Source organism: Onychomys torridus, chromosome 1 (genome assembly GCF_903995425.1).
Source record: "Onychomys torridus chromosome 1, mOncTor1.1, whole genome shotgun sequence".
NCBI lineage: Eukaryota > Metazoa > Chordata > Mammalia > Rodentia > Cricetidae > Onychomys > Onychomys torridus.
In genome coordinates this window covers 61,695,490-61,722,051 of record NC_050443.1, presented here as the reverse complement: position 1 = coordinate 61,722,051, position 26,562 = coordinate 61,695,490, and the positions used below count along the sequence as shown (strand labels likewise).

Below are 26,562 nucleotides of genomic sequence, written 5' to 3'. Positions count from 1 at the left end.
CAGTCTGTTCTAGTAGAGTTCAGAGAATGCTGCCAGTGTATATGGCCACCCCAGGACCAGCTCCATCCCCAGTTCAAGCAGCTGGGTATACACACTGCCCACTGACTATCCACTAATTTATCTCTGAGGCTGGGTCTTCAGTATCCAATACTTGCCTGAGCTTAGGATGTAGCCAGGGATGATGTTAACTCCAGACCCTCCTGCTGATACTTCCTACCTGCTAGAAGTACACGTGTGCACCACTAAGCCTGGCTGTATGCCATGCTAGGAATTTCATTCAGAGCTTCATGCACATTAGGCAAGTGCTCTACCAACTAGGCTACATCCCCAGCCCATGGGTTTACTGTGGAGGACCAGCCCCCACACTTATTTACCCCAGGAACTCATGAGGAATGAGGGATGAGAGACTTAGTTAGAAATAGGAGAAACAGAAAACACAGGATAGACTCCGGTGGGCCTGGATCCTCATCCCCTGGCCCAGAACTTTATTCCAAAGGTCTGTTTATAACAATGCCAAGAGGTGGAGCAAAAGACCTTCCCCTTGCTAGTTACAGTCAAGTGCAGACCCTTTCAAACACCTGATACTCAGGCCTATGGTCCAACCTCTCCATGCAGACCTGCTGGGTACAGCCTCTAGAAAACCTGGGCCACAACTGTTTACCCTGTAGCAGGGCTGTGGGTAAGGGGTCACACAACACTGATGTCCAGAAGGCGGCTTAGTGGCCGTGTGAGGGTAGGGGGCAGGGAAGATCCCAGAAAGAAGACAGCTATGGAATTGGGACAGAACGTGTCTGAGTTTGCCTAGATGCAGTGTGTGTGTGTGTGTGTGTGTGTGTGTGTGTGTGTGTGTGTGTGTGTGTGTGTGTGTGTGTGTGTGTGTGTGCGCGTGTGTGTGCTCAATTCCAGTCATCTAAGCTTCAGAGCCACACTATGGGGCAGAGAGGCAAGCAGTGTGAGGACGTAAGATCAAAACCCGCAGTAGGAAAGAAGCTGCTGGGGACCGCAGCCAGTCCTCTGAGAACTTGTCTGTCAGGTGCAGGGCTGGACTTCACCCCGTGTGGGTTGGAAAGCCAGGGGCACGGTTCAAGAGGCACAAATCGATAGAAAGAGCTCAGGAGGGCACACTGGGAGGTTTGGAGTCAAGACTGCAGAGGGCACACTGTTGCCCTCCATGGTCCTGAGTCCCAGAAGTCAGAGTACGAGTTTACCTCAGGGCTGAGCTGAGAGGAGGCAAGGGAGAAACAAGACAGAAAGCAGAGAAAGTTCTAGAGAAGTCTTACAATACTAAAGACACAATTGGATCAGGAACTTCGGAAGAACTCACCTTTGAAAAGAGTCACTTTTGTGAAGGCATCTCAAAACCATTGGCAAAAGCAAACTTTTGACAAACTCTTGTTATCCAAACCTGATGAGGCTCCCAGCCCCTTACAACATGAGTTTGTGGTGCAGAACGAAAACGGAACCAACTGAAAGTCCCACAAAGTTGTGATGCCGACCGCTTCTCAATTCCAAATTCATTCCAGAGGCCCAGTTTTCTGCCTGTGGTGGGAGAGGAGGCCTGAGGCAAAGCCATTTTATGCCCAGCAGGCCACATGCCCCACCACAGACACCCCTGAACCTGTGAGGGAACAGGTAAGAGCCAGTGTAAGCCAGAGCACACTAGATATCAAGGCCAGACTGGTAAATAATTGCCTTCAGCAGTGTTAGCTCTGGGGATGTGACAGGTGGCAGACCCATGGGCAGCCTGGCAGTGGCTACCCAGAGAGCTCCAGCCAGGCCACAGAGGCAGGTCCAAGTACAGCTGCTGAAGGGCTTGGACGCCTCCCAGGCATCCTAGGGTGGTACAGGCTGGAGGGAGTGCAGAAAAACTGAAGGTGGGAAATAAGACACGTGGGCTCATTTTGTTGGGTAGAAATTCAGGACCGAGAGTTGGGATAATGAGGTTAAGGGATACCCAGGTAGTCTGAGCAGTGACTAGGCTGCTTTGTATGGGTCCTTCCCAACCCCTGACCAGTTCCTGGAGTGAGCAATCCTGTTCCTGTGCCCTTAGCACTTGCTCAACTAAATGCTGAGCTGAAATCTTAGAAAATTTTCAACCCACCCAAACAGAAAGAACTTTGCTTTCATAGTGGGCCAGAGAATATTTCCTCATGACATAGATGTATTATAATAGTGTTTATTATGAGTTTCTTTAGTGTTGATACACAAAATAAACTTTATTTAAATATTTAAAGTAATTCTGGAATATATGCAATTTATTTTGATTATTGCTAAAATCATGTTCACATTCAAGCCTTTAAGTCTGTGGAACCGGTGTTCATACACATGGGAGCACACTGTTTAATGTATACCACAGGGTTGCACCTCCAAGGTCAGACAGTGCCTCTAGAGTAGACACAGTACTGTTCCCATGGCCAGCCTACCCACCTGTGGGTAGTGACAGTCACCATTCTCCACCATTCTCCACGTGTTAAGGCCACATCAAAGCAGCAGTCCCAGGGAAGCCTTGCTGGTCAGGGTTTATGGGCCTGTCTGCCTTTGTCACCTGGAGACCCTAGCGGTCCCACTCGCCAGGACTCTGCTCATCACTGTCCTCTGAGTCAGCAGACACTCTCTTAATTCTTTCCAGGGCTGCCCTGATGCTCCTCTCCAGGTCGCTGGTTCGCTTCTTGCTGGGCTCTAAAGTTGCATCTGGGTGGACTTTCTTCAGCTGCACCCCCTGCCTGATGGCAGCCAGAACCTGTTCATTGACTGAGGTGCGGGGAGGGGGCAAGGTAGATGCTTCTACTTTCTGGAGAGAGGCCCTGCCCTGCCGGAGGGAGGCCAGCACTTCATCCATAGAGCCTGAAATTGAGCAGACAGCACATATGATGAAGAAGCATACCATGTGTTATGTTTCCAGAACACATACCAGTTCATGCCATGACTTAAACACCCACGGTGCAGTGATCGGCTGTCAGAGCAGAACCAGGATCCTTGTTCCATTCAGGACAACCTGGCAGCTGATGCTTTATCTTGACTGCTTACCACCCACTCCTTCAACTCCACTGAACTTCAGGCCACAGCCATACCCATCTTTTGCTGAAACGACTTAAGACGCCCTAGAGTTAAGGACACCAGCAGTAGAACAATGTGGTCACCAGGTGAGACTTAGCTTCCTGAGTTGTATCACCTCCATTTCCTTCCCATTAAAAACATCTTGAACATGCGCTCTGCATTCCTCTACTTTAGTCTTGGCGATGAGTCAGAAGACTCACCCTGACAACAGGCACTCAGTGGTTCCCACATACAAAGGCTCAAGTGATAAACTTATCGGCCGCTCAGTGAGCCCACAGGGAGGCCCTGGCGCATTTCCTGTACAGCGTGTTTAATTCCACCCACCTTACCTGAGGTAGCTAAGGGCTCAATTTTGGAGAGTGTGAAATGCTGTCAAAATACAAATTAGTTCAGAGTTCCAAGACACTAGTGAGAAGCTATTTTTTAAAACTCTGGCACCCTGAGAGGTAAAATCTTTCTTTCCTTGCTTGCCAGACACAGGGCATGAGTACAGTCACTAACTTAGGCATCAGCCAGGTAAGCCTTCAGGGTTAACAGTCATTTCGAGTTGGGGACTGAAGAGCTGGGCTAACTAGTCTGTTCCATTCTGGACTCAAGCCCTCACACCTTGTAATTCTGGATTACAACCTCCTTTGAGAACTGACTGGGAGGGTTGGGGATTTAGCAAGCACAAGGCCCTGGGTTCGATCCTCAGCTCAAAAAAAAAAAAAAAAAAAAAAAAAAAAAAGAAAGAAAGTAGAGAACTGACTGGGCAACTTCCACAATCAAGGGTTCGAACCTTCTTATCCTCCAGTGCTGATAGCGTTTGTGAGTTGAGAAGATGCCCCCACCCTGGCATTCAGCCTAAAGCTGAGAGTACCCACCCTGCAAACACTAATCTAGGCACAAAGGAATCACTCTGTATTCACACTGTATTACAAACCCTACAGATGGGCTGCCTGCCACCTGACCCTGCAGACCATCTCCTTCACACCCTGTTCTGGATAGTGGAGCGCCAAACTCACAGTGAGCAGAGTGCTTGATTAACCAAACCCAGCAGGTATGTTCCATGGGCTTCATGCTCACTCCTATCCTGGTAATTGTATGTTCTAGGTGGAGCAACACACTCAGCCAGAGTGCAGCATTTTACCAGGCTTTATCTAAGATAACCCTCCCCAAAGTGGTGGGCTCTGAGTCTTGGCAGGTTTAGGCCAGTGTCCCTAAAAGCCAATGTCTAAAGCCATAATTAGAATTATGCATGAGAACTGTGGCCCTCACTAAACAAATCCTTGAGTGTATTCAGTATGAAAACAAAAGGTGGCCCAATTTTCCAGCATCCTCCATTAAATTCAACACTTCAGAGATGTAACACCATTTAAAGCCAAACTCAGATCCATGCTGAGGTCCGGGACAGCCTGAAAAGGACTCTTTAACAGCCTTAGGAGGGTCGCACTGTATGAGCAGCAAATGCAGAGATGTGTCTGCAGGCTGATGTAGCATGTCAAATTCAATCTTGCCAGGCCAATCCCAGGAGAGGACTAACTAACAAAGCAACAAAGATGGGAATATTTGGAGACTCGAGAATTCTGAAGATGATTCTAAATTGAAACTACTGAGCCTTCTTGCAACAGCTTAAGAACCCACAGGGGGCGAGAGCAGAACTGCAGGGGGTTACCTGGACACTGGAAGTCTCCCAGACGATCACATGGTCTTTCAGCAGATGCCTCACACACTAGAGAGAGTGGCTGGTCCTCTGTGGCTGAAGTCCTGAGTGTTAAATTCTGAGGAGTAGTGGCTTGAGAAGAGGACAGAGCTGGGAGAGGAAGTGGTGGGGGCGGAGGAGGGGGTGGGGGGGGGGGGGTGGGGCTGTGGTGGTAGTGACAGATCCTCACTGAATCGGGAGAGTGTCTGGCCACCACCTGGAACAAAAATCTGGACAGGAATACTGCCAGAGGAGTCTTGATGCTCAGGGGTTTTCACATTAGCTTCAGGTGAAGGAGTAACACTTCTGGTTTTGCTAGAGGCAGGGTGAGCTATCTTGTGATGAGCTGCTGAGGACCTCCTCTGAGAGTGTCCATCTGAGAGGTTTGGCACTGTGGTTTCTGAGCAAGCTGTTTTCAGTGCAGTCGGAGGAGCTGGATGCTTCTGAGGATGAAAAACTAGTGAGAGATCAGGCCACAATGGAGGCCATCAAAATGGTGCAGCTTCGCAAACAGACGTGTAAACTAACACCACCCTGTGCACAGACATCCTAACCCATGAGAACTATGGGCCAAGTCCAGGAGCATCGCAGGCACAGCTGCACAAGTGCTACCTTGAGCTCAGGACCACCCCGGGCCAGAGCAAAGCCCTGGCTTTTCAAAACAAAACAAAGACAAAACAAAACAAAAACAAAACCCACATTTATATTGTTTGACCAAGAGACCATATAATACTTTCTCTATAATAAAATGAAGATGGCTGGGTGGTGGAGGTGGCACACGCCTTTAATCCCAGCACCTGGGAGGCAGAGCCAGGTGGATCTCTGTGAGTTCAAGGCCAGCCTGGGCTACAGAGCCAGATCCAGGAAAGGTGCAAAGCTACACAGAGAAATCTTGTCTCAAAAACAAACAAATAAATAAATAAAACAAAGATGAAAAAGATGCATATAGATGAACATAGTGAATACAGATGAAAATATTCATCACAATCTTTTAGAGAGAGAGGAAAATAAAAGCCTTCATTGCAGCAGAGCACTCGGGCTGTAGTGACATGCCAATGCTTCCTCCACAGTGATATGTTAGAGAAGTACTACAAAGGAAAAGGAGCTGGGAGACACTTAGGTAAGGTACTTGTGCAAACAAGAGAACCTGGGTCCAACCCCCAGAACCCACACTAAAAGCTGGTGTGGGGGCAGGTGCCTGTAATCCCGGAGCTGAGGGGACCTGTGCAGCTCCCTGAAGCTTGCTGGCCAGCTTGGTGAGTGTCAAAACCCAAGGTGGGCGGCAACAGTGGCACACACCTTTAATCCCAGCACTCAGGAGGCAGAGCCAGGCAGATCTCTGTGAGTTCGAGGCCAGCCTGGTCTACAAAGTGAGTTCCAGGAAAGGCGGAAAGCTACACAGAGAAACCCTGTCTTGAAAAAACAAAAAACAACAAAAAGCCAAGGTGGATAGCTCCTGAAGAACGCCACCCAGAGGTTGTCCACTGACCTCCACAGGCATGTGTGTGCTTACGTATACACACTAAAAACAAAAATGAAGAGAAGTCAGCTAACACACAGGGCAGTTAAGAGCCATTCATTCAGAAAGGAGAGCAGGAACCCAAATTTGCTGTGATGTCAACAACAGCACTGTAACTAGACATGGTAGGCAGCACACACTAATTCAGCAGCTGGGGGCTGATGCAGGAGGACTGAGCTCTAGGCTACGCTGGGAGTCATGGTTTGAAAAGTATGGCTCACTCTTTGAATGCTTGAGGGACTGTCGAGGAAGGAGTGGGTGCACTCTTAGTGGAGGAGGTGTATCACTGGGACAGGCCTGAGGTCTCAAAAGTCCATGCCAGGCCCAGACTCTAGCTCTCTTCTGCTGCTCGTGGATCAAATGTAAGCTCTGAGCTACTGCCTATGCCTGTCAGCCTGCTGCCATGCTTCCCGCCATGACGATCGTGGACTACCCCGTGAAACTGTAAGCCAGCCCCCAGTTAAATGCTTTCTAAGTAGCCTTGGTAGTGGTGTCTCTCCACAGGAAGTACCAGGGAACATCTTAAGACCCTGCCTCAATCAAAAGAAAAGAAAAGCAGCAGTGGCTCCTATTGTGCCTTTCCAAATTTTTGTTCCCTAGTGATAATAGCATTTTAAATTTCTGTTATTGGGATGGAGAGATGGCTCAGCAGTTAAGAGCACCGACCGCTCTTCCAGAGGTCCTGAGTTCAATTCCAACTACCACACCGTGGTTCACAACCATCTGTAATGAGATCTGGTGCCCTCTTCTGGCATGCAGGCATACATGCAGACAGAACACTGTATATACATAATAACACTCTTTTCTGGAGTGGAGAAGGCCCATTTATCTCCCCGGATAAAGAAGGTGAGTCTCTCTGGACCTTACCTCCCTATATGCTCTTAGTCGCTCAAGTGTTCTTTGACGTTCATGGTTTATCCATTCTTTTTTCTTTTGTTCCTCTTCTTTTATTTTGTCTCTTTTCTATACATGAACAAACACATCCTTGTAAAGGCTCAGAATTCGTCACGTATGTATAATTCGTCATGTATGTATTCATGAGGAAAGGAGACACACACACTCATCTGTCCCAGCTGTGTAGTTAGTTTCCACAGGCTAGCCCATCGATCGTCAGGTACTCACCATCTGAATACTGTGGTGCTGGTGAAAATATCTCACACTCTCTTTAGCCTGCTGCAGTCTGAGCTGATGATTTTTTCGGCAGTGATCCTGGTGGGATAATACAAGTCACATACGTGGTTTTTAGTAAAACATGAGATGCAGTAATGTTAGAAGCGTTGCATTTTTTGACTAACATGTAAGGTGTTCAGTTTCCACTGAGGGTCAATGAAAGGTCCTCTCCTACAGTCGTATGACAAGGCCTGCCACAGGTGGCATCTGTTGCCAGCAGAGTGCTTTGAGAGATGAAGTGTCTCAACCATCTGTTTTATTACATTTATTGATGGATTGATTTTGGTGGGGGAGGAGAATGCACACATGCCATAGCACACAGACAGAGGTGGGTTCTGGTCGTCATGCTCAGCAGAGTAGGCCTTTATATAGTACAGCCACCTCACAAATCTGCTCTAACACAATTGTTCAGACCCATTTCCCCATGTTATAGATACCAAGTATATTTCCAAATGCATCTACAAAAACATAGCCCAGCTAGAAATACTTGGAAAATTATGTTTAAAACTATACTTCTCCCACGTAACCACTACCCTAACCCTCCACAAACAGGGAAATGCAGCGATTCTACCATTCCCTGGGTGTGTTTCCGGCCTGAGCTGCAGTGCCGTTTTATTCTTAGGTTCACTGTGAAATCTGTTGCATTACTGTTACTATCTTCCAACAGATGAAAATCTTAGCTGAAGAGAAACTGTAGGGAGGGGCTGGAAGGTGGCTTAGTAGTCAAAGCTCTCAAGCTCTTGCAGAAGAAAGGAGTTCAGTTCCCAGCACCCATACTGGGCAGCTCACAATGACCCATAACTACAGCTCTAGGGATCTGATGCCCTTTTCTGGCCTCCACAGGCATCTGCATCCATGTGCACATATACACATGCAAACACACATACACAAACATATAAAAATAAATCTTAAAAAAAAAAAAAAAAGCTGCTGGGCAGTGGTGGCACACGCCTTTAATCCCAGCACTTGGGAGGCAGAGGCAGGTGGATCTCTGTGAGTTGAAGGCCAGCCTGGTCTCCAAAGCGAGATCCAGGATAGGCTTCAAAAGCTACAGAGAAACCCTGTCTCAAAAAAACAAAAACAAAAAAACAAAACAAAAAAAGCTGTCAATTTGCCCTTGAAAGGTCCTGAGTGGCCAACTGTGATTTCAATTGAGAGTGGCATCTGAAAGGGACCTCAGCTTCCCTCCTGTTAGCCCAATGGAAGAGCTGCTAGGCTGCACAGAGGAAGGTCACCATCTGCGGGGTAATGGCCAATGCTCCAGTTCAGTATAAGACAGCACTTCTCAAGATCATCAGAAAACAGATATTTACATTACAATTCATAACAGTAGCAAAATTACAATTATGAAGTAGCAAGGAAAAAAATCTTATGGTTGGGGGTCACCGCAACATGAGGAACTGTATTAAAGGGTCACAGCATTGGGAAGGTTGAGAACCACTGGCCTAGGAGAAGGCATTGTCCTCCTGACAGAGAGGAGGCATCCATCCATCCATCTCACCACAGTGACACAGAACGGGGGGTGGTGGTGAGGGGGGGGTGGGAAAGGTAAGGGGAAGCTGAACCACATGGTCCCAGCCTGTGAATCTTCAGACCACCTGAAGAATAGCCCCTAGCCCAGAGACTACAGAGCTAGCGCACAGCCCTGCAAAGATTAGTCCAGGAAATGACGTTTGTGTGAAGAATAAGACCCTCAAAGGCTAGAAAGGCAGGCACAGCAGGGCATCTGCCTGATATCCAAGCCACTGAGCATGCTGAGGTCAGCAGGCAGCTCAGCCAGGCCTGGCTCAAAAGAAAAGCAGGCCGGGCATGGGGCTCTAGCTGACTGGCAGAGCACTTGCCTAGTAAACAATCCCAAATGCAAAATAAAGACAAAAAAATTAAAATTCCAATAATAAAGCACAATAAATATGAGCAATTACATACAATATAAGAACTTTCTCTTCTACTGGAAAAATTATATTTCTCAATGTTTTATGTAATTATATTGTTCTAGAAGAAAGCAATTGAGTTTCATTTTGCTTTGTTTTTTAATTTTTTTGCCTTATGGATCTTTTGCTTGTTTATTTTAATTTTCTGTTTTGTTTTTTAAGAGAGAGAAAGAAAGAACATAAAGTTGAGTGGGTAGGGAGGTGGGGAGCATCTAGGAGGAGCGAGGAGGGGAAAACATGATCAAAATATATTGTATCAAGTTTTTTTTTCAATAAAAAAAGAAAACAAGCCAGGTGGTGGTTGGTAGCACACGCCGTTATAACCCCAGCACTTGAGAGGCAGAGGCAGGTGAATCTCTGAGTTCCAGGCCAGCCTGGTCTACAAAGTGAGTTCCAGGATGGTCAGGGCTACACAGAGAAACCCTCCTCAAAAACCAAAACACACACCAGGCAGTGGTGGCGCACACCTTTAATTCCAGCACTCAAGAGGCAGAGGCAGGTGGATCTCTGTGAGTTCGAGGCCAGTCTGGTCTACAGAGCTAGTCCAGGACTACATAGAGAAACCCTGTCTCAAAAACAAAAACAAACAAACAAACAAACAAAAATTCTATAGACAGAGTAGAAATTCAATAAATTACTGAATAAACTAATTAAAAATCTAGATATTATGGTATACTTGAATCTCAAAAGAAACAATTTTTTATCATTTTAAAATCTATTTGGCTCTAGCCACAGAGATAAAACCACACAGAACATCACTCACTATACATACACAAACACACACACACATTAGATAAAACCTATTCAGCACCTTTAACCCTCCATTCAAGTGAAACCCTAGCTGGAAGGACCGTACCCTTCTGCTCCTGAGCTGGGCCCTCCTGGCACAGATGCGGCCCCGCTGAGCCTCCAGCTGCTGACTGAGTGCTCTCAGCTCTCCATCCTCACCGTGGTGTAGCTCTGCATCATGAGGCAGGCCCTTCAGCTCCTCTGGGCTTTCACACGGGTCGTAGTAGACCACTTCATCCTGTTTCTCTAAAAAGATTAGTGAGTGTCTTAGACATGCTTTACTCTAAGAAATAATTTTTAAAAAATGTCTTTAAATGTAAAGAAAGACTAGCTGTAATTACGTAATGTAGAGGAAAACAGCACTAACATTATATACACACACTTCTTACATAGCAGCACACAGCAGCATATTCTGTGTGCTGGAAATAGCATTTTAATGGCCACATAGTATTCACTAGCTATCCTGGTATTCTGTTATTTCTGATTTCATGATGACAAACATCTTTTCATATCAGAGTGTGTGTGTGTTTACTTCTTCCTTAGCAAATGAAATGAATGCTCGGGGTTCTTTATAACTATGTCACAATGGCCCAGCACAGCACAAGCTATCTCACTGGTCTTCACTTTTGATTATACATTGACTTTTTAAAAGCATGCTTGTAACAGTTCCAAACTCTACAGAAGCACACAGAATAAAAAGTTTCCTAACTCACCCCCAAACCTGAGTCCCATCCCAAAGGAAAATGTCCTTCCAGATTAACTATTTAAAAATAAAATTTCCCCATAAATGTATAAATGCTCACAACTGAAAAGAGCTGCTAAGGTCTGGGGTACCGGGACTAACCAAATGCTGAGGCCCTGCGTGAGGGCCATTGGACTGGAAGGGCCTGGAGAAAGAGACTGAAGATGTGGAGAGACCTACCATGATCTTGGGTGGGAGGGATCAAAATTTGCCAAGTCGACAATTCTCCCCAAGTAATCTCTAATTTTAAACACAATCCCAATCAAAATTCCAGTGAGTTTTTGTTTGATTCTAAAGTTCATCTGGAAGAACAAAGAAGTGAGAGTCAGAGGGCGTGGAGCAGCAACAAGGGGTGCTAGTGTGAGCTTCGCACGCACCGCAGGTACACAGGCGTGAGGAGACCCTGTTTCCAAAACCCAGAAGGAGTCGGTAACATTGTGTGTGAGGCACGACAGTGGAGGAGCTGCTGGGAGACAGAGGGGACACGGGGTGGGAAGGACAGCTGTGAGCAAAGCATGTATAAAAATGAGGAAAGCAGATGTGAGGTGTGGTGGTGCACACCTGTGGTCGCCCTCAGCAGGGCTGAGGAAGGAGGGCTGAGGTGGGTTTGAGGCCAGCTACAACTCCATAGTAAGACCCTGTTTCAAAACACCGAAAAGAAGAGAAAAATGGTGGGGTAAACTTCTCAAAGACAAATGTCCATTAAGTTATTTTCACTATCAACTGTAATTAAATAAACAACTGTAGGATGCCATTTTCTCTACCAAGTAAGAATCTGGAAATTCAAAGAGAACGGCATCACTGTGGAAGGTACACCCCACTGCTGATAGGGTATCCTTTTGTGTAGCCTCTCCAGGGCTATTAGGAAGTTCAGGAGCTAGAAACAACAGAGGGAAGAGGAAGATGTATTTCCAATTCCTGTTCTAATACCATTATGGTAGACAGATGTTTAAATGTTACTAAGCATTGCCCTTAACCCAACCATTCTATTTTTAGAAATTTATCTCATAAATTATCAGGAATCTGCACAGGACACACACAGAAAAGTTTTCTGCTCCACTGAAGTTCAAGACAGGGAGAAACCAGAAATCACAGTACACCAGTAAAACAGAATACTATGCAGCCATTAAAATTCTGAGGGTTTTAAAAATTATTAATACTTAAATGAGTTTATTGTGTATTAGGTTAAAAAAAATGAGGTGACTTGGTAAAGTATATAGGTTTGGTTTTAGAAACCGATACTAATTTCTATGTATGTAGTACATTTAAAAAACCCTCCAAAGTTACCAGGAATTTGCTTTCACTAAGCACCCTACACAATGGTCACAAGGTTTTCTTTGTTTCTTGTGTGTTTGAATATACTGTTGAATAATAAAAATTCTGAAGGGAAATTTAAAACATTTATAAGAAGAAATTGATAATCAGTCTCTATTTCCTCAAACATGTGACTCAATATTTCATCCTAACATAAACTTGAATGTTACCTTTTATAAGTCTCTTCACAGAGTCCAACCGTGTGACAAGGATCATCTCTTCACTCCTTAGGATCTCAAGTTTAACCTCATACAACTCCAACTGAACCTCATAATACTGTATCTCTAGCTCATCTACAACATCTGTGTTCTTTCCTTGGTCTGGAAGATCTTCCATCTGGTTTGTATGGAGAGAGGAAGGGATGATTAGCATGTAAGAGCACACTGCCAAACATCTTCCAGGGGTGACTGTAAGGGAGGAGACAGGCCGAGACACTTCCACCTCATCTCAAGACAGATCTGACCTCCTCCAGCATTTGTACACTCCACCTTAAAGCAAGCCAACACACTCATGGTCTAGAAACGTAACGGCAATGAGACCATGTCGGGGATGGAAGGTGTCACCCCAAATTTAAATGCTGTCACTGTAAGCGCCAATGGGACAGTATTGAGGGAGCCTTTGGAGGTGATGAGGTCTGATGAGGTTGAGGGGTAAGACCCTGTGGTGGGAAGGCTTAGTAGTGTCTTTTCCATAGACAGGAGAGGCCTGTGAGCACACAAAAAGGTGTGGCCAGAGCCAGGAAGGAAGCCCTCACCAGATGCTGAATCTGAAGAAGGCACCTTGATCTTTGGATGTCTAGCTTCCAGAGCTGCGAGAAATAATTAAATATCTTTGAAGTCAGCCCACGTATGGTATCTTCTTACAAGCAGCCTGATCTAAGGCAGCTACTGACAAAATTCTGTTTTGAAGCTCCAAGATTACAGAAACTACTTACCTGACTATGAGCCTATGAAGAGCCACTTAGATTAAGATATGATGGAGCGCACACTTAGCTATGCTGGGCTAGGATAGTGGTGGAGCACTTACATAGCACCTGCATGCAAGATGTTGCCTCCAGGACACTGTCACTGATTGTGTGTGTGTGTGTGTGTGTGTGTGTGTGTGTGTGTGTGTGTGTGTACATGACTACATACTGAACATATTGCTGGGCTGATTTTTTTTTTTTAAGTGAACCCCCCACTTCAATCCTAAATCCAGTGTTACAGGACAAACCCTGGGCTCTATTTCAGAAACACCCTGAGAGGCAGTCAGGGAAGCATCATGGCGCACCTTCATCAGCAGCTTATCTACTGGAAGCCTATGCTGGGAAATACAGACAAAGGGAGCTCATCCCCAGTGCCCAGGATGAAAGGCAGCATGCTTTAGAGGGAAGTGTGTTTGCTCTGTCTCACCTTCCTCTGGATTTCAGCGCACCTGTGCTTGAGACACAGCTCTTTGGCTTGCATAAGCTGCAGAGTCTCCCGAGCTAACATGAGCTGGAGATTCTCTAGCCTGGGCATGGCTGTGGCCCAGGCAGCCTGGCCAAATCTCTTCCGATCCTGCTCCATCTGTTTCTGCATTCCTGAGTTTATAATTAATAAAAGGAAACAGAAGTGTGACACATTAGTGAGTCCTGAGTTCCTCCTTCAGTGCTCTTTTTATAAGCATCCTTTCAAAACCTCTTTATAATTTTATTGTCACACAAGTAACACTTGGTCATTGATAGAAGGAAGATTTTAGGTATTCAGTTTAAAAGCAGGACAATGACAGCTCATGATCCACCTCACTGAGCCACCTGCTTTTACAGCTTGGTCCCAGACTATTTCTATGGCTAGACAGGCTCATGTGAACAGTCTGACCAGCATTAAACTCACTACTCTGCTTTCAATTGACTTCCAAATCTTAATATACTGGTGTGCTGGTTAGTCTTGTCAACTTGATGCAAACTAGAGTACCTGGGAAGAACAGCATCAACTGAGCAATTGCCTCCATCAGAATGTTCTGTGGACAAGTCTGTGGTGCATTTTCTTGACGGCTGATTGATGAAGGAGGGCCTAGCCCACTGTGGGTGACGCCACCCCTGGCAGGTGGTCCCCAGTTGTATCAGAAAGCAAACTGTTGACTTCAGCCAGGGAAGCAGCCCCCAGCTCCAGCAGGCACTCTCTGGGAACCCACAGGCCACTGTGGCCAGGGAAGCAGGTGGCTAACTACAGATCTCCACCTCTCCCTCAGCATCCCCAAATCCAGTTCCCAGTCTCATCCCCAGCTCTGCAGCAGACTACCTGCTGAGTCCGACCCCCACCCCTAGCCCATCTCCAGTGGATCACACAGATCTTCCCTTTCAAACCCCCCCTCCCCTGACTCACTGCTGTATCCCAGTCCCAACTCCAGCAGGCACTCCCTAGGAACCCACAGGCCCTTCCAGCCAGGGAAGCAGGGAAGCCAACTGCCCACCTTCACCTCTCCCTCAGCTCCTCAAGTCCAATTCCCCAGCTTCATTCCCAGCTCTGGAGCAGACCAGCTGCTGTGGCCTCTCCTCACTCTCTGCCCCCATCCCCAGGGGACTAGGCAGATCCTGATGGAACACTAGGCTTTCCTCCCTCCAGTGGACCCCTTTGCATCCCCCTCCTAGCCCATCCCTGTTACGAAGTGTCATCTCCCACTACTAGAAACACCTGCAAGCCCCAGTGGCCACAGCTGTCAGGATCCCAGAAGAATTTCCTACCAGGCAACACACAGCCACCACACTCTCCAAAGAAGCAGAGAGGGCATCAGAAACCAAGGAACAAAACAATTCACAAAGACCAGATATCAGCTCCTAGAACCGCAATCTTCCCAAACCCAGATGCCTAGATGCCAGCATAAAAACACAATCAATAATAGCCAGGGCAATGTCTCTATTAGAGCCCAGCAAGCATACCTCAGCAGGCTGTGAGTAAATTAGCTGAAGCACAAGAAAAAGACCTCAAAATAACTTTTATGAATATGATAGAGGTCCTTACAGAGAAAATGAATAGGCCAGGTGGTGGTGGCAGCATACACCTTTAATTCCAGCACTCGGGAGGCAGAGGCAGGCAGAGGCAGGCTCTGTGAGTTCGAGGCCAGCCTGGTCTATAGTGTGAGTTCTAGGACAGGCTCCAAAGCTACACAGAGAAACCCTGTCTCCAAGGGGGAAAAAAAAAAGAGGAAATGAATAAACTCTTTGAAGAATCTATGAAAACACAAACAGTGGAAGAAAATGAATAAAACAGTTCAAAATCTGAAAGTAGAAACAGAATCAATAAAGAACACCCAAACTGAAGGAAATCTGGAGAGGAAAAATTTAGAAACTGATAGGAACCTCAGAGGCAAGCCTCCCCACAGAATACAAGAGATGGAAGAGAGAATCTCAGGTACTGAAGACGATGAGGGAGAAGAAATGGGTACCTTGGTCAAAGAAAATGTTAAATCCAAAAAAAAATCCTGTCACAAAACATCCAGGAAATCTGGAACACTATGAAAAGACCCATTTCAAGAATAACAGAATAGAGAAAGGGGAAGAACCCACAGTCAAAGAAAGGCACAGAAAATAGTCAACAAAATTATAGAAGAAATTTTCCCTTACCTAAAGAAGGAGATGCCTACGTATCAAGGTCCAAGAAGTATACAAGAACACCACATAGACTGGACTAGGAAAGAAAGAAAGTCCACAGAGCTAGCACATAACTGTGGTGGTATTGTGTTCCCCGAAATATTGTGTGTTCTCTGGGGTCAGAGAACAGGACGGCCACAATATTAAACATGAGGATAGGCAATGGTAGCACAAGCCTTTAATCCTAGCATTTCAGAGACAGAAATCTCTGTGGATCTCTGAGAGTTCAAGGCCACATAGGAAACAACCAGGCATGGTGACTCACGCCTTTAATTCCAAGGAGTGATGGCAGAAAGTAGAAAGATTATATAAGGCGTGAAGACCAGAAACTAGCAGCATTTGGCTGGTTTAGCATTTGGCTGGTTATGCTTTTAGGCTTTGGAGCAGCACAGTTCAGCTGAGATCAATTTGGATGAGGACTCAAAGCTTGCAGTCTAAGGAAACAAGGCCAGATGAGGAACTGGCTAGGTGAGGAAGCTGTGGCCTGTTCTGTCTCTCTGATCTTCCAGCATTCACCCCAATAACTGGCCTCAGGTTTGATTTTGTTAATAAGAACTTCTAACAATTCTGCTACACATAACAATTAAAACACCAAAAGTACAGAAAAAGAAATATTAAAAGCTGCTAGGAAAAAAGACCAAATAACATATAAAGGCAGAACTATTAGACTAACACCTGACTTCTCAATGAAGACCCAAAAACCAGGAGGGCCTGAACAGATGTTCTACAGACTCCAAAACACCACAGATGCCAGCCCAGGCTACTACACTCAGCAAAACTTTCAGTCACAATAGATGGAGAAAATAAGATATTCCATGATAAAAACCAAATTTAAGCAATGTCTATCTACAAATTCAGCCATACAGAAGGCACTAGAAGGAATCTCCAGCCCACAGAGCTTAACAACACCCAAGGAAACACAAGGAATAAATAATCCCAGACTGCAAATCAAAGGGGACACACACACACACACACACACACACACACACACCTCCACCACCACAACAAAATAACAGGAAACCACAAACACCGCTCATTGATAGCTCAATATTAATTGTCTCAACTCCCCAATAAAAAGACACAGGTTAACAGAATGTATTGAACACAGGATCCATCCTTCTGCTGCACCCAAGAAACACATCTTCACATCAAGGATGGGCATCACCTCAAGATAAAAAGATAGAAAAAGATATTCCAATCAAATGGACCTAAGAAGCTAGCTGGTGTAGCCATTTTCATTATCTGACAAAACAGACTTCAAATGGTCTTGCTTTAAGTCCTATTTGCCAAGTTTCTTTAGCCACAGAGCCTTTGTAAATGCCTGACTCCTCTTCATTCCCATGTACTATTCAGGCATGGGGCAAGCACACCTCTCAGAGGCCTTTTGAGTACCCCCATCAGACCCAGTTGCTTTCACAGGATCTCAGAGCCTGTTTTTCCTCTTTAGTGTTGCTTACTGCCTCTGCCATTTATCATGTGCTGAACAAACATATCACTTCTTTCTGCTCATCAGGCTAGAAAGTGGTCATGCTTATAATTCCACTGAATTCCCAGTATCCAGCAAATGTGGTTCCTGATACTGAGGATGCATGCAAATGTTTCCTAAGCAAAATAAAAGTTACATATCTTAGTACAGTAGTTTTAGTATTACCTGTTAATGCTGTAACTGTTTCCCTAAAATAATTCACAGTGATATCTTGAATAGAGACCGTTGCTTCTTCAGCCCGTCTGGTCCATTCATTGACTTCCTTCTGTAGAGAAACTACCCTTTTAGGACCCAGATCATCCTCATTCAGGGATTTCTACAAAAAAAAAGAGATGTAGTGCTATTAGGAAATTTTGAAGTGGCTGTGTTACTGTTGTAACCACTCATGGTACTACTGATTAGTGAGCTGACTGAGTATGCTGGTACCACTGGAAGACGCTGGTGTACTCCACTGGGCACAGAGGGCAAACACTGACTTTGCATTACTAGAACTTTTCCAGGGTACACCATTGTGCAAATGAGGTAACTATGGTTCAGCACTCTGAACTCAAGTGTTGCTTTTGCTATAGTTTCTTTTAGGAACCTTAAATAGTTAGTGCTTAAATTAATGCAATATGGTCACCTAAAAGATATTCACATCTATGTATTCAGAATGGCAACCATTCATACCTATGGACTGAATGTTTGTGGGCCCTGAAATTCATATATTGAAGCCTACACCCCAATTTGATGGTATTAGGTCATGAGGATCCTGCTCTCATGATTAGGATTGATGCCCATATAAAAAGGAAAAGGCATAGGTCTCTCTGTTCTTTACTATGTAAGGACATATCAAGATAGCCAGCCAAACGCCAGCAAACCATTTCCTCTCACCAAGTCTGCCACGCCTGTTCTTAGACTTCCCAGCCACCAGAACTACAAGGCCAAAGTTCTCTTGTTTACAAGCTGCCTGGTTTGAAGCGCACTCTTCTAACAGCCTGAACTAAGGGCTCCTGTGCACCAAGCATCCAGTTTCCTTCTACAAAGCTTGATTCAGTGACACTGGCAGAGTGGGTTAGTGTCACACAAAAGCAAGCCAAAGCTACAAGATAGCACTTCCCACCCACTAGGATAAAAAGACAAATAGAACAAGTGTTGAAGGCAGGCATGGTGACACATTGTAATCCCAGCACTTGGAAGGCTGAGGCAGGAGAATTGTTATGAATCAAGGCTAATATGGACTGTATAGTAATATTTGATCTCAACAAAACATATCAAGTGTTAGTGTTGACACAAATATGAACTTACACTTAGGTGTACTACAACAGAGCACTTGATTCGGGAAACAGTCTGGCAGCCTTCAAAAGGTTAAAATTTTTTTTTAAACTATAAGATAAACATTACCATGTGACCAGCAGTTCCACTTCCCAGTGCATACACAAGAGAAACAAAAGAATGTAAGGCAAGTGTGGCTTGTGCCTGTAATCCCACACTCAGAGACTGAGGGGAAGACTGCAGTGAGTTCAAGGTCATCCTAAAGTAGTGGCCAGATCAGCCTGAGCTATGGTTGAGATCCTGACCTTAAAAAACAATGGGCAGAGTGGGGCAGGTTTGCATTCACATATGTTGATGGCAGCACTATTCATAGCTAAAACATGTAAATGATCCAAGTCCAACAAGGGTGAATGAGTAAGCAAGGTGCAGTATATTCTTATAATGGCAGTTATCTGCCAATAAAAAGAAATGAAGTCCTGATGGCTATGGCATGGCCAATTCTTAAACTATGCTAAGTGAAAAAGCAGTCACAAACCCACATACATTGTATAGTTCCATTTATCTGAAATTTCTGTGGGCTGGAGAGATAGTTCAGAGGGGAAAGCCCTTGCCTTCCTTGCCTGAGTTCAGATTCTAGAACCACCTAAAGTAGATTCCAGAATCCATCTAAAGCCAGACACAATAACGTGTTCACAATACAACTGTTATGCCAAAATGGGCAGTGGAGGCAAGATCTCCAGCAGTTCAGGGGTCAGCTAGCCCGCACTCACACACAAACAAGCACATACACACACATCATATACACAAAGATAAAAAAATAAAAATAATAAAATTTCCACAACAGTCAAATATAGACAAAGTAGATTAGGGATTGCATAAGGTTGGAGAAAATGAGAAATGACTGCTAGTGGGTATGAGGTTTCTTTTGAGAGTAAAAGTATTTCTAATATTGTTGGCTGGTAAGATGGCTCAGTGGAGGCTGGAGAGATGGCTCAGCGGTTAAGCGCATTGGCTAGTCTTCCAAAGGTCCTGAGTTCAATTCCCACCAAGCACATGGTGGCTCACAACCATCTATAATGAGATCTGGTGCCCTCTTCTGGCCTGCAGGCAAACATACAGGCAGAACACCATATAGGTAATAAATAATCTTTCTTTTTTTTTTTTTTTTTTTTTGTTTTGTTTTTTTTTGAGACAGTTTCTCTGTGTAGCTTTGTGCCTTTCCTGGAACTCATTTGGTAGCCCAGGCTGGCCTCGAACTCACAGAGATCCACCTGCCTCTGTCTCCCGAGTGCTGGGATTAAAGGCGAGCGCCACCACCGCCCGGCAGGTAATAAATAATCTTACCCAAAAAAAAAAAAAAAAAAAGATGGCTCAGTGGGTAAAAACACTTGCTGCCAAGCCTGACGATCTGAGTTCAATCCCTGGAACCCATGTGGTGGAAAGAGCAAACCTATTTTCCATAAGTTGTCCTCAGACCTACACACATGCATGCACGCACGAACACACACACTATTTAAATTTGCATCTCATTTCTAAGAAATCTGCATATGTTCTTACAGGTGGAAAATAAGCCAAAGGAAATACACCTCATATCAAAACCATTCCATCAGCAAGGATAGTGTCGATGCAGGGAGTGGTACAATGAGCAGGATAATACGTTCACTTTCAATCCTTGATCTCCCCCTCTTTGGGGGGAGGGTTTGCACATGCTCAGCAGGCAGTCCACCCACCGCACAGCCACAGGCCCCCCACCCCATCCCCCACCCGCCCTTTCTCACTCTATTTTGAAACTGGGTCTCACTAAGTTTCCCAGGCTGGCTTTGAATCTCTGTTGCACAGGCAGGCCTTAAGCCTACATCCTGAAAGACCAGACTCACAGACCTGTGCCACCAGGCCTGGCTGTTCTTGTTGTTTGGGGTTTTATATCCAGGGCCTCGGACGTGCTGGGCACAAAGCTCTACCACTGAAGAACACTGCCTGCAATCCCAGCACTTGGGAAGTGGAGGATCCAGCGTCAAGGCCAGCCTCAGCTACATTGTAAATTTGAGGCCAGCCTGGGCTACATGAGACCTTGCCTTTAAATAAATAAATCATACCATCTAAATATAAAGATCTCAGAATAAACCTTATGTGACTAACAGAATGATACACATCAGGTAGTAAGATAAAAATATCAGGAAACATACCAAAATATCAAGCTTACATGAGGTTGCAACTTCTCGCATATCTCTAAATGGCTGCAGTAAATACTGGAAGAACAGGGTTGCTGTGGTCACTAATTCTTGATAGGCTTCATCTTCCTCTTGATAAACTTTCATTAATGCTACCATGGTGTTGGCTTTTCTGTGATCTTGAAGAACCTAAAAGGCAAAAATGTAAATAAAGCTTGAATCTGGACATTTAAAACCATACCAAAAGTAAATAAAAGAAACCCAATATTCTTGATTTTACACATGAAGTAAACATGCAAACGCTCTCCAACTGAAGAGATAAGTCACACAGACGTGGCTAAATAAGACTGCTTGTGCCTGGGATAACACTACTATTTTCAGTCACTCAACACTGCTCTTTAAGACTCTTAATAACACGGGGACTTGGCACAATGGCTCAAGCCTATAATCCCACCCAACACTTGGGGGCTGAAGCAAGATTTACTCTGAGTTTGTGGCCAGCCTGGGCTAAATCGCTATTTCCAGATGGCTGGGCTACAAAGCAAGGCCCAGACTCAAAGAAAACAAACAGACTAGTTAGAGTTTACCTGCCTAGCCCAGTCAGGACAAATGTCTCTTACCCACCAGTCCCACAGTGGCTCAGACCCAACTAAGTAAACACACAGAAACTTATACTGCTTACAAACTGTATGGCCGTGGCAGGCTTCTTGTTATCTACCTTTCCTATCTTAAATTAACCCATTTCTGTTAGTCTATACTTTGCCACATGGCTTGTGGCTTACCGGTGGCTTTACATGTTGCTTCTCATGGCAGCTGCTGGCAGCGTCTCTCCCTCTGCCTTCCACTTTCCAGAATTCTCTTCTCTCTTGTCCTGCCTATACTTCCTGCCTGGCCACTGGCCAATCAGAATTTTATTTATACAGAGTGATATCCACAGCATCCACAGGTAAACTATGCACATGAACAGCTCAGTAGTATAAGCTAGATTAGAACTGCAGTAGCTGAGAATGAACTTGAACTTGGAGGAAATGTAACTTCCCAGTATACAGACGTGAAGAGATTAAGGCGCAGTGGGGGGTAAGAAATGAAGGGTAAAAAGAACCAATTTCTGAGCTAAGTCTGGTGGAATGGACCTGTAATTCAGCTACTTTGGGAATAAAAAACAGGAAGTAGCTCAGGCCTTAACCACTTTGGTAAGCTCAAACTGGTTCAATCCTGGAGCAGCAATCTTCTAGAAAGCATGGACTATCAGAAAAGTAGATTAAGGCCTCTGCGGTTGGACTGTAGGATGGCAGGAGTGGTGAGCGTGAGGTGGAACCTGCCTGAGCTACAGAGAGTTCAAGGCTGGCCTGGACAACTGCATTAAGATGCTGCCTGAAAATAAAAAGTAAAGGCTGAGGAGGTAGTTGAGTGGTAGAGTGCTGGCCTAGCACCCACAAGGCCCAGTCTCCAGCACTGACTAATAAATAGCCAGTCTGATATAAAATGGTCAGCTTAAGGATCCAAAGCTGGCTGGCCTGAAAATCTCCTGTAGTTTCCTACAGGAGATCAACACAGGAATTAGGTGTGTGAGCTATGCAGAATAAAGTGATTCCAACCGAGCTAGGTGTGGTGGTGGCAAAACCTACAATCCCAGCACTTCAGGGGCTGAAGCAGGAGGGTCATCACAGTCTGAGGGCAGCCTGGGTGAGTTCCAGAACAGCTTGGGCTACTATGTGAGAGACACCCTATCTCAAAATAAAGACTCCACTAACAGAAACATTTTATAAAGCCATTTTAGTGTATAAAAGACTCATTCTATATTTAGCTTAAGATAATATACAACAGGGTTGGGGATTTAGCTCAGTGGTAGAGCGCTTGCCTGGCAAGCACAAGGCCCTGGGTTCGATCCTCAGCTCAGAAAAAAAAAAAAAAAAAAAAGATAATCTACAACAACCAAGATTTTGCTATGTGGCTGTATTCTTCTTACATGTCTGACCTTCCTCACAACACAGCAAAGCCACTGCTTAGCAATGGCCATCATAATCAGCTTCAGCTGTTAACCTGACACACTAGGGGAACTGCCTCCACCAGATTTGCCTGTGGGTATGTCTGTGGAGCATTTTTTTCTCTTTAAATTGCTAGTGATTGAAGTGGACCTCACCCATTGTGGATCTTTGGACCCCTGGGCAGGTGGTCCTGGGCTGTCTTAAGAAAAGTAGCTGAGCAAACCAGAGAAAATAAGCCAGTAACCAGCCTTCCCTTGATGACAGACTGTAACCTGTAAGCCAAATAAACCCTTTCTACCCCGAGGTGTCTATCACAGCGACAGAAAACAAACTCCTGAGACACGGGGAATGTCCAGGGAGTGTCCATGGTAGAATGAAGTTCTGACACTGGGCTCTCTTCGGGAAATTGTTGCTGAATAAAACATACATTCTCCCTAAATCTTTCAGTGAACTTTTCAATGCCTCCCTCCCTTTAGAGACTGTAAGTGTACCACACAAATGATGAATTGGTGTGTCTCAAGCTATATTGTTACCATTCCAAACTGACGATAAAGCCTCACTTCCCGAGGGCTTTCCATCTGATATGTATTGCTTAAAGAATAACAATAAACCGGCGGTGGTGGCACAAGCCAGCACTCTGGAGGCAGAGGCAGGGGGACCTCTGGGAGTTCAAGGCCAAATTGGTCTACAGAGCGAGATCCAGGACAGGCTCCAAAGCTACTGAGAAACCCTGCCTCTAAAAAACCAAAAAAGAATAACAATAAAACTATCTTTTAAAAGAGTGAATTCCAGGAAAAGGCTCCAAAGCTACACAGAGAAACTCTGTGTCAAAAATTGACAAAGAAAAAAAAAAAGTCATTCATCCTCTAAGACATTTTTTAGCCATCTCTCAGCTTCCCAGAGGAACCAGAATTTTGCCATTGAGCTTTTGTTTTCTTTCTACGGGTATGCGTTGTTTTCAGTTTTGCTTTCGATATTTTCTGGCCTTTCCCATTACAACATCCTGCTCTACCAAGACCGGGGAAAAGGTGAAGGGCGGAGCCTGGCTCAAATCTGCAAGTAAACTTCTAAGCCAGTAATGGTGGCTCCCACTCTGATAATCCCAGGCCTAGGGTAGGAGAGGCAGAGGGATGAGGAATTCGGGGCAGCCTGGGGAAGGAACCTGAGACCCTGCCTCAGCAAACAAACACCCGAAAACGACTCTGCCGCCGCAGCACCGGCCTCCGCTCCCTCGCAGCCGAGCATCAGGTGCTCCAGCGACACCGGGCACGCGCAGTGTCCCAGGGACAACTCCCTCGTCCCTGCCCGGCGCCGCGTACCTGGCGCAGCCGTGCGGACGCCCCGTCCAGCCGCGCGCGGAGCGTCTTCTCCCGGAACTCGCGCAGGCCCTCGCAGTCCGCCGGATCGCCCGGGGCGGGGAAGAGCGCGTCGCGCACGGTGGCGCCGCCGCAGCCCTCGGCGGCCTGGCCCAGGTAGCGCTCCAGCTGGCGGCACAGCTCCTGCAGCGCCGCATCGCCGGGCTCCGCGGGCGCCGGCCACATGAGCGCCCACAGCCCGCGTCCCAGGGCCCAGCCCCGGCCGCCCGCCGCCTCCAGCTCGGGCGGCAGCGGCGGGAAGCAGCGTTCCAGGGCCGGCCACAGCGCGGCCAGCTGCCGGTGCGCGCCCCGGAACCCGGCGGCCGACAGCAGCCCGGCCCAGCTGCACCCCCCGCCGCCGCCCTCCGGCGGCCCGCGCCTCCGCTGCGCCGTGCGGTCGTGACAGGTGACGGCGAACTGGCCCTCCGCGGCGTTCCAGGCCACCAGGAAGCGCAGCTGGTGTCGCTCGGGCTCCCGGAAGAGGTCCTCGCGCAGCGGCACCCAGCCTTCCAAGCTGTCGGGCTGCTCGCAGTCCATGGCGGCCGCACACCCCCAGACCCCGCCGGGCCGGGACATTTTTCGCAAGCCGCTACTGCCGGTCAGCTGCGCAGCAGAGTTCCCGCCCCCTTGCTTCTGATTGGCTGTCTGGGGAGGCCGTCCAGAGTTGATTAAATGGGAGCCAATGAAAAGTCTTTTGGAGGAGGCGGGACCAGGGGGTCTCCCTTTTTACAGCTCTAGCTAATCGTTTTAACTCACTTAAGTAAACTATGCTAGCCTTGAATTACTAGAGATCCACCTGCCTGTGTCTCGTGAGTGCTGGAACTAAAGGGGCACACTGTAGGCGAGCAGCTCCGACCTGTCGAAGGGTTCTTGAGGAGAGGAGAGAGGACTGAGAAGTATTAGATAGAAAGGTTAATACCCAGTCGCCCAGAGTTTTATTCTAATGGGCTTTTTATACACTACCAAGAGGAGAGAGGCAAAAGCCTCTCCCTTTCAAGATCAAAGTACAACGTACAGCCAAGTGTAAACTCTTCAAAATACCTGGCAAACACGCCTCTGGCCAAATCATCCTATTATGCAGCCTTGCTGGGTAAAGCAAGCTCAGATTCTCTGGCCTTCAGTAAGGCCTTACTAGGGAGCTTCTGTGGGCCTCCACAGTACACCACCATGCTCCGCAAAGATTTTATCTTTAATCCTGGGGGGGGGTGGGGGGTGGGCAGGACAACACTGTTCCTGAGTACAGGTCCCAGAAGAGGGCGTCAAATCCCCTAGAACTAGATAAGATTTTGTTTGTTTGTTTTTTGAGACAGGGTTTCTCTGTGTAGTTTTGGTGCCTGTCCTGGATCTTGCGCTGTAGACCAGGCTGGCCTTGAACTCACGGAGATCCGCCTGGCTCGGTGGCGCATGCTGTTAATCCCAGCAGATCTCTGTGAGTTCAAGGTCAGTCTGGTTTACAGAATGAGTTCCAGGACAGGCTCCAAAGCTACACCGAGAAACCCTGGGGGCGGGGGGGAGTAGGTTACATCCCCACAAAAGAGTTAATTATCTTTGATGAAGCTGCACCCTCCAGCACGAGTTATTTATTCCTTTTCATAGCACAGCTTGTTGGGAAGGACCTGGGGATAAGCGTCAACCAAGCCACACCTCTTTTTTTTAAATGCATTTTTTTTCATGCGGGGAGGAGTCTTTGTCCCTTTGGACTCTGTATAGAGCCTTGATGCTGGATGCCAAGTTTTGAGCTTCCTTCAGATTCAGACTGGAATCTTTGTCCTCCTGGTTTCTGATCTATTGTCTTTCACCATACCATCAGCCCTCCTTGGTCTTCTGCTTGATAACTTCAGAAGTCCCTATAATCATATGAGCCAATTCCTCAAAATAAATTTCTCCATTATATAAATGCCCTGCAGATTTATTTTCTTTAAAGAAGCTGGATGTTAATATAGTGTGCGTGTGCACGCGTGTATAGGAAGATATATCATGGACCTACCTGTCCACATTAAAGAAATGTAGGCATGAGGCTAAGGGTATGACCTGGTGGTAAAGACATACTTAGCATGGACCCTGTGAGTTCAGTCTCCCAAAACAATGAGCACCTACATCGCTGTTTTTAATATTTGCAAATGTTGAGTTGACTGTATTACAGTTACCTAAGGAATCACATATTGATAAAAAGTAGATTAATTTCTGGTTTCTGCCAGAAACTATATGGGGCTGGAGGTAGCTCAGTGATAATGACATATGCTAAGTATACTTCAGGCCTTAGGTCAATCCCCAGCCCCACACCAAACCTCAAAAATATAACAGTATGAAGTGATGAAATTCGTGTACATACTTCTTTATGGGGGCTCTTTTTTTAACTTCTTGTTTTGTTTGATCTGTTTGAGGCAGGGTCCTTCCATATAGCCCTGGCTTAAACTCCACTGATCCTCCTGCCTCGGTCTCTCAAGTGCCCAGACTACAAGTGGCATGAGACACCAAGTCCAGATTAGTTTTTT

At 46.2% G+C, this 26,562-nt stretch overlaps 1 protein-coding gene across 1 annotated transcript; it reads right to left on the bottom strand.

Moving 5' to 3' along the window:
* Positions 1 to 847: 847 nt before the first annotated feature.
* Whamm (WASP homolog associated with actin, golgi membranes and microtubules) lies at positions 848 to 24,688 on the bottom strand. Its single transcript, XM_036206021.1, is given in 11 exon segments — positions 848 to 2,844; positions 4,712 to 4,905; positions 4,907 to 5,181; positions 7,125 to 7,220; positions 7,380 to 7,466; positions 10,215 to 10,393; positions 12,374 to 12,539; positions 13,595 to 13,764; positions 17,465 to 17,615; positions 20,740 to 20,913; positions 24,032 to 24,688. Coding segments are annotated over 11 exon segments (2,394 nt in total). The 5' UTR covers positions 24,644 to 24,688; the 3' UTR covers positions 848 to 2,554.
* Between the last annotated feature and the right edge of the window lie 1,874 nt (positions 24,689 to 26,562).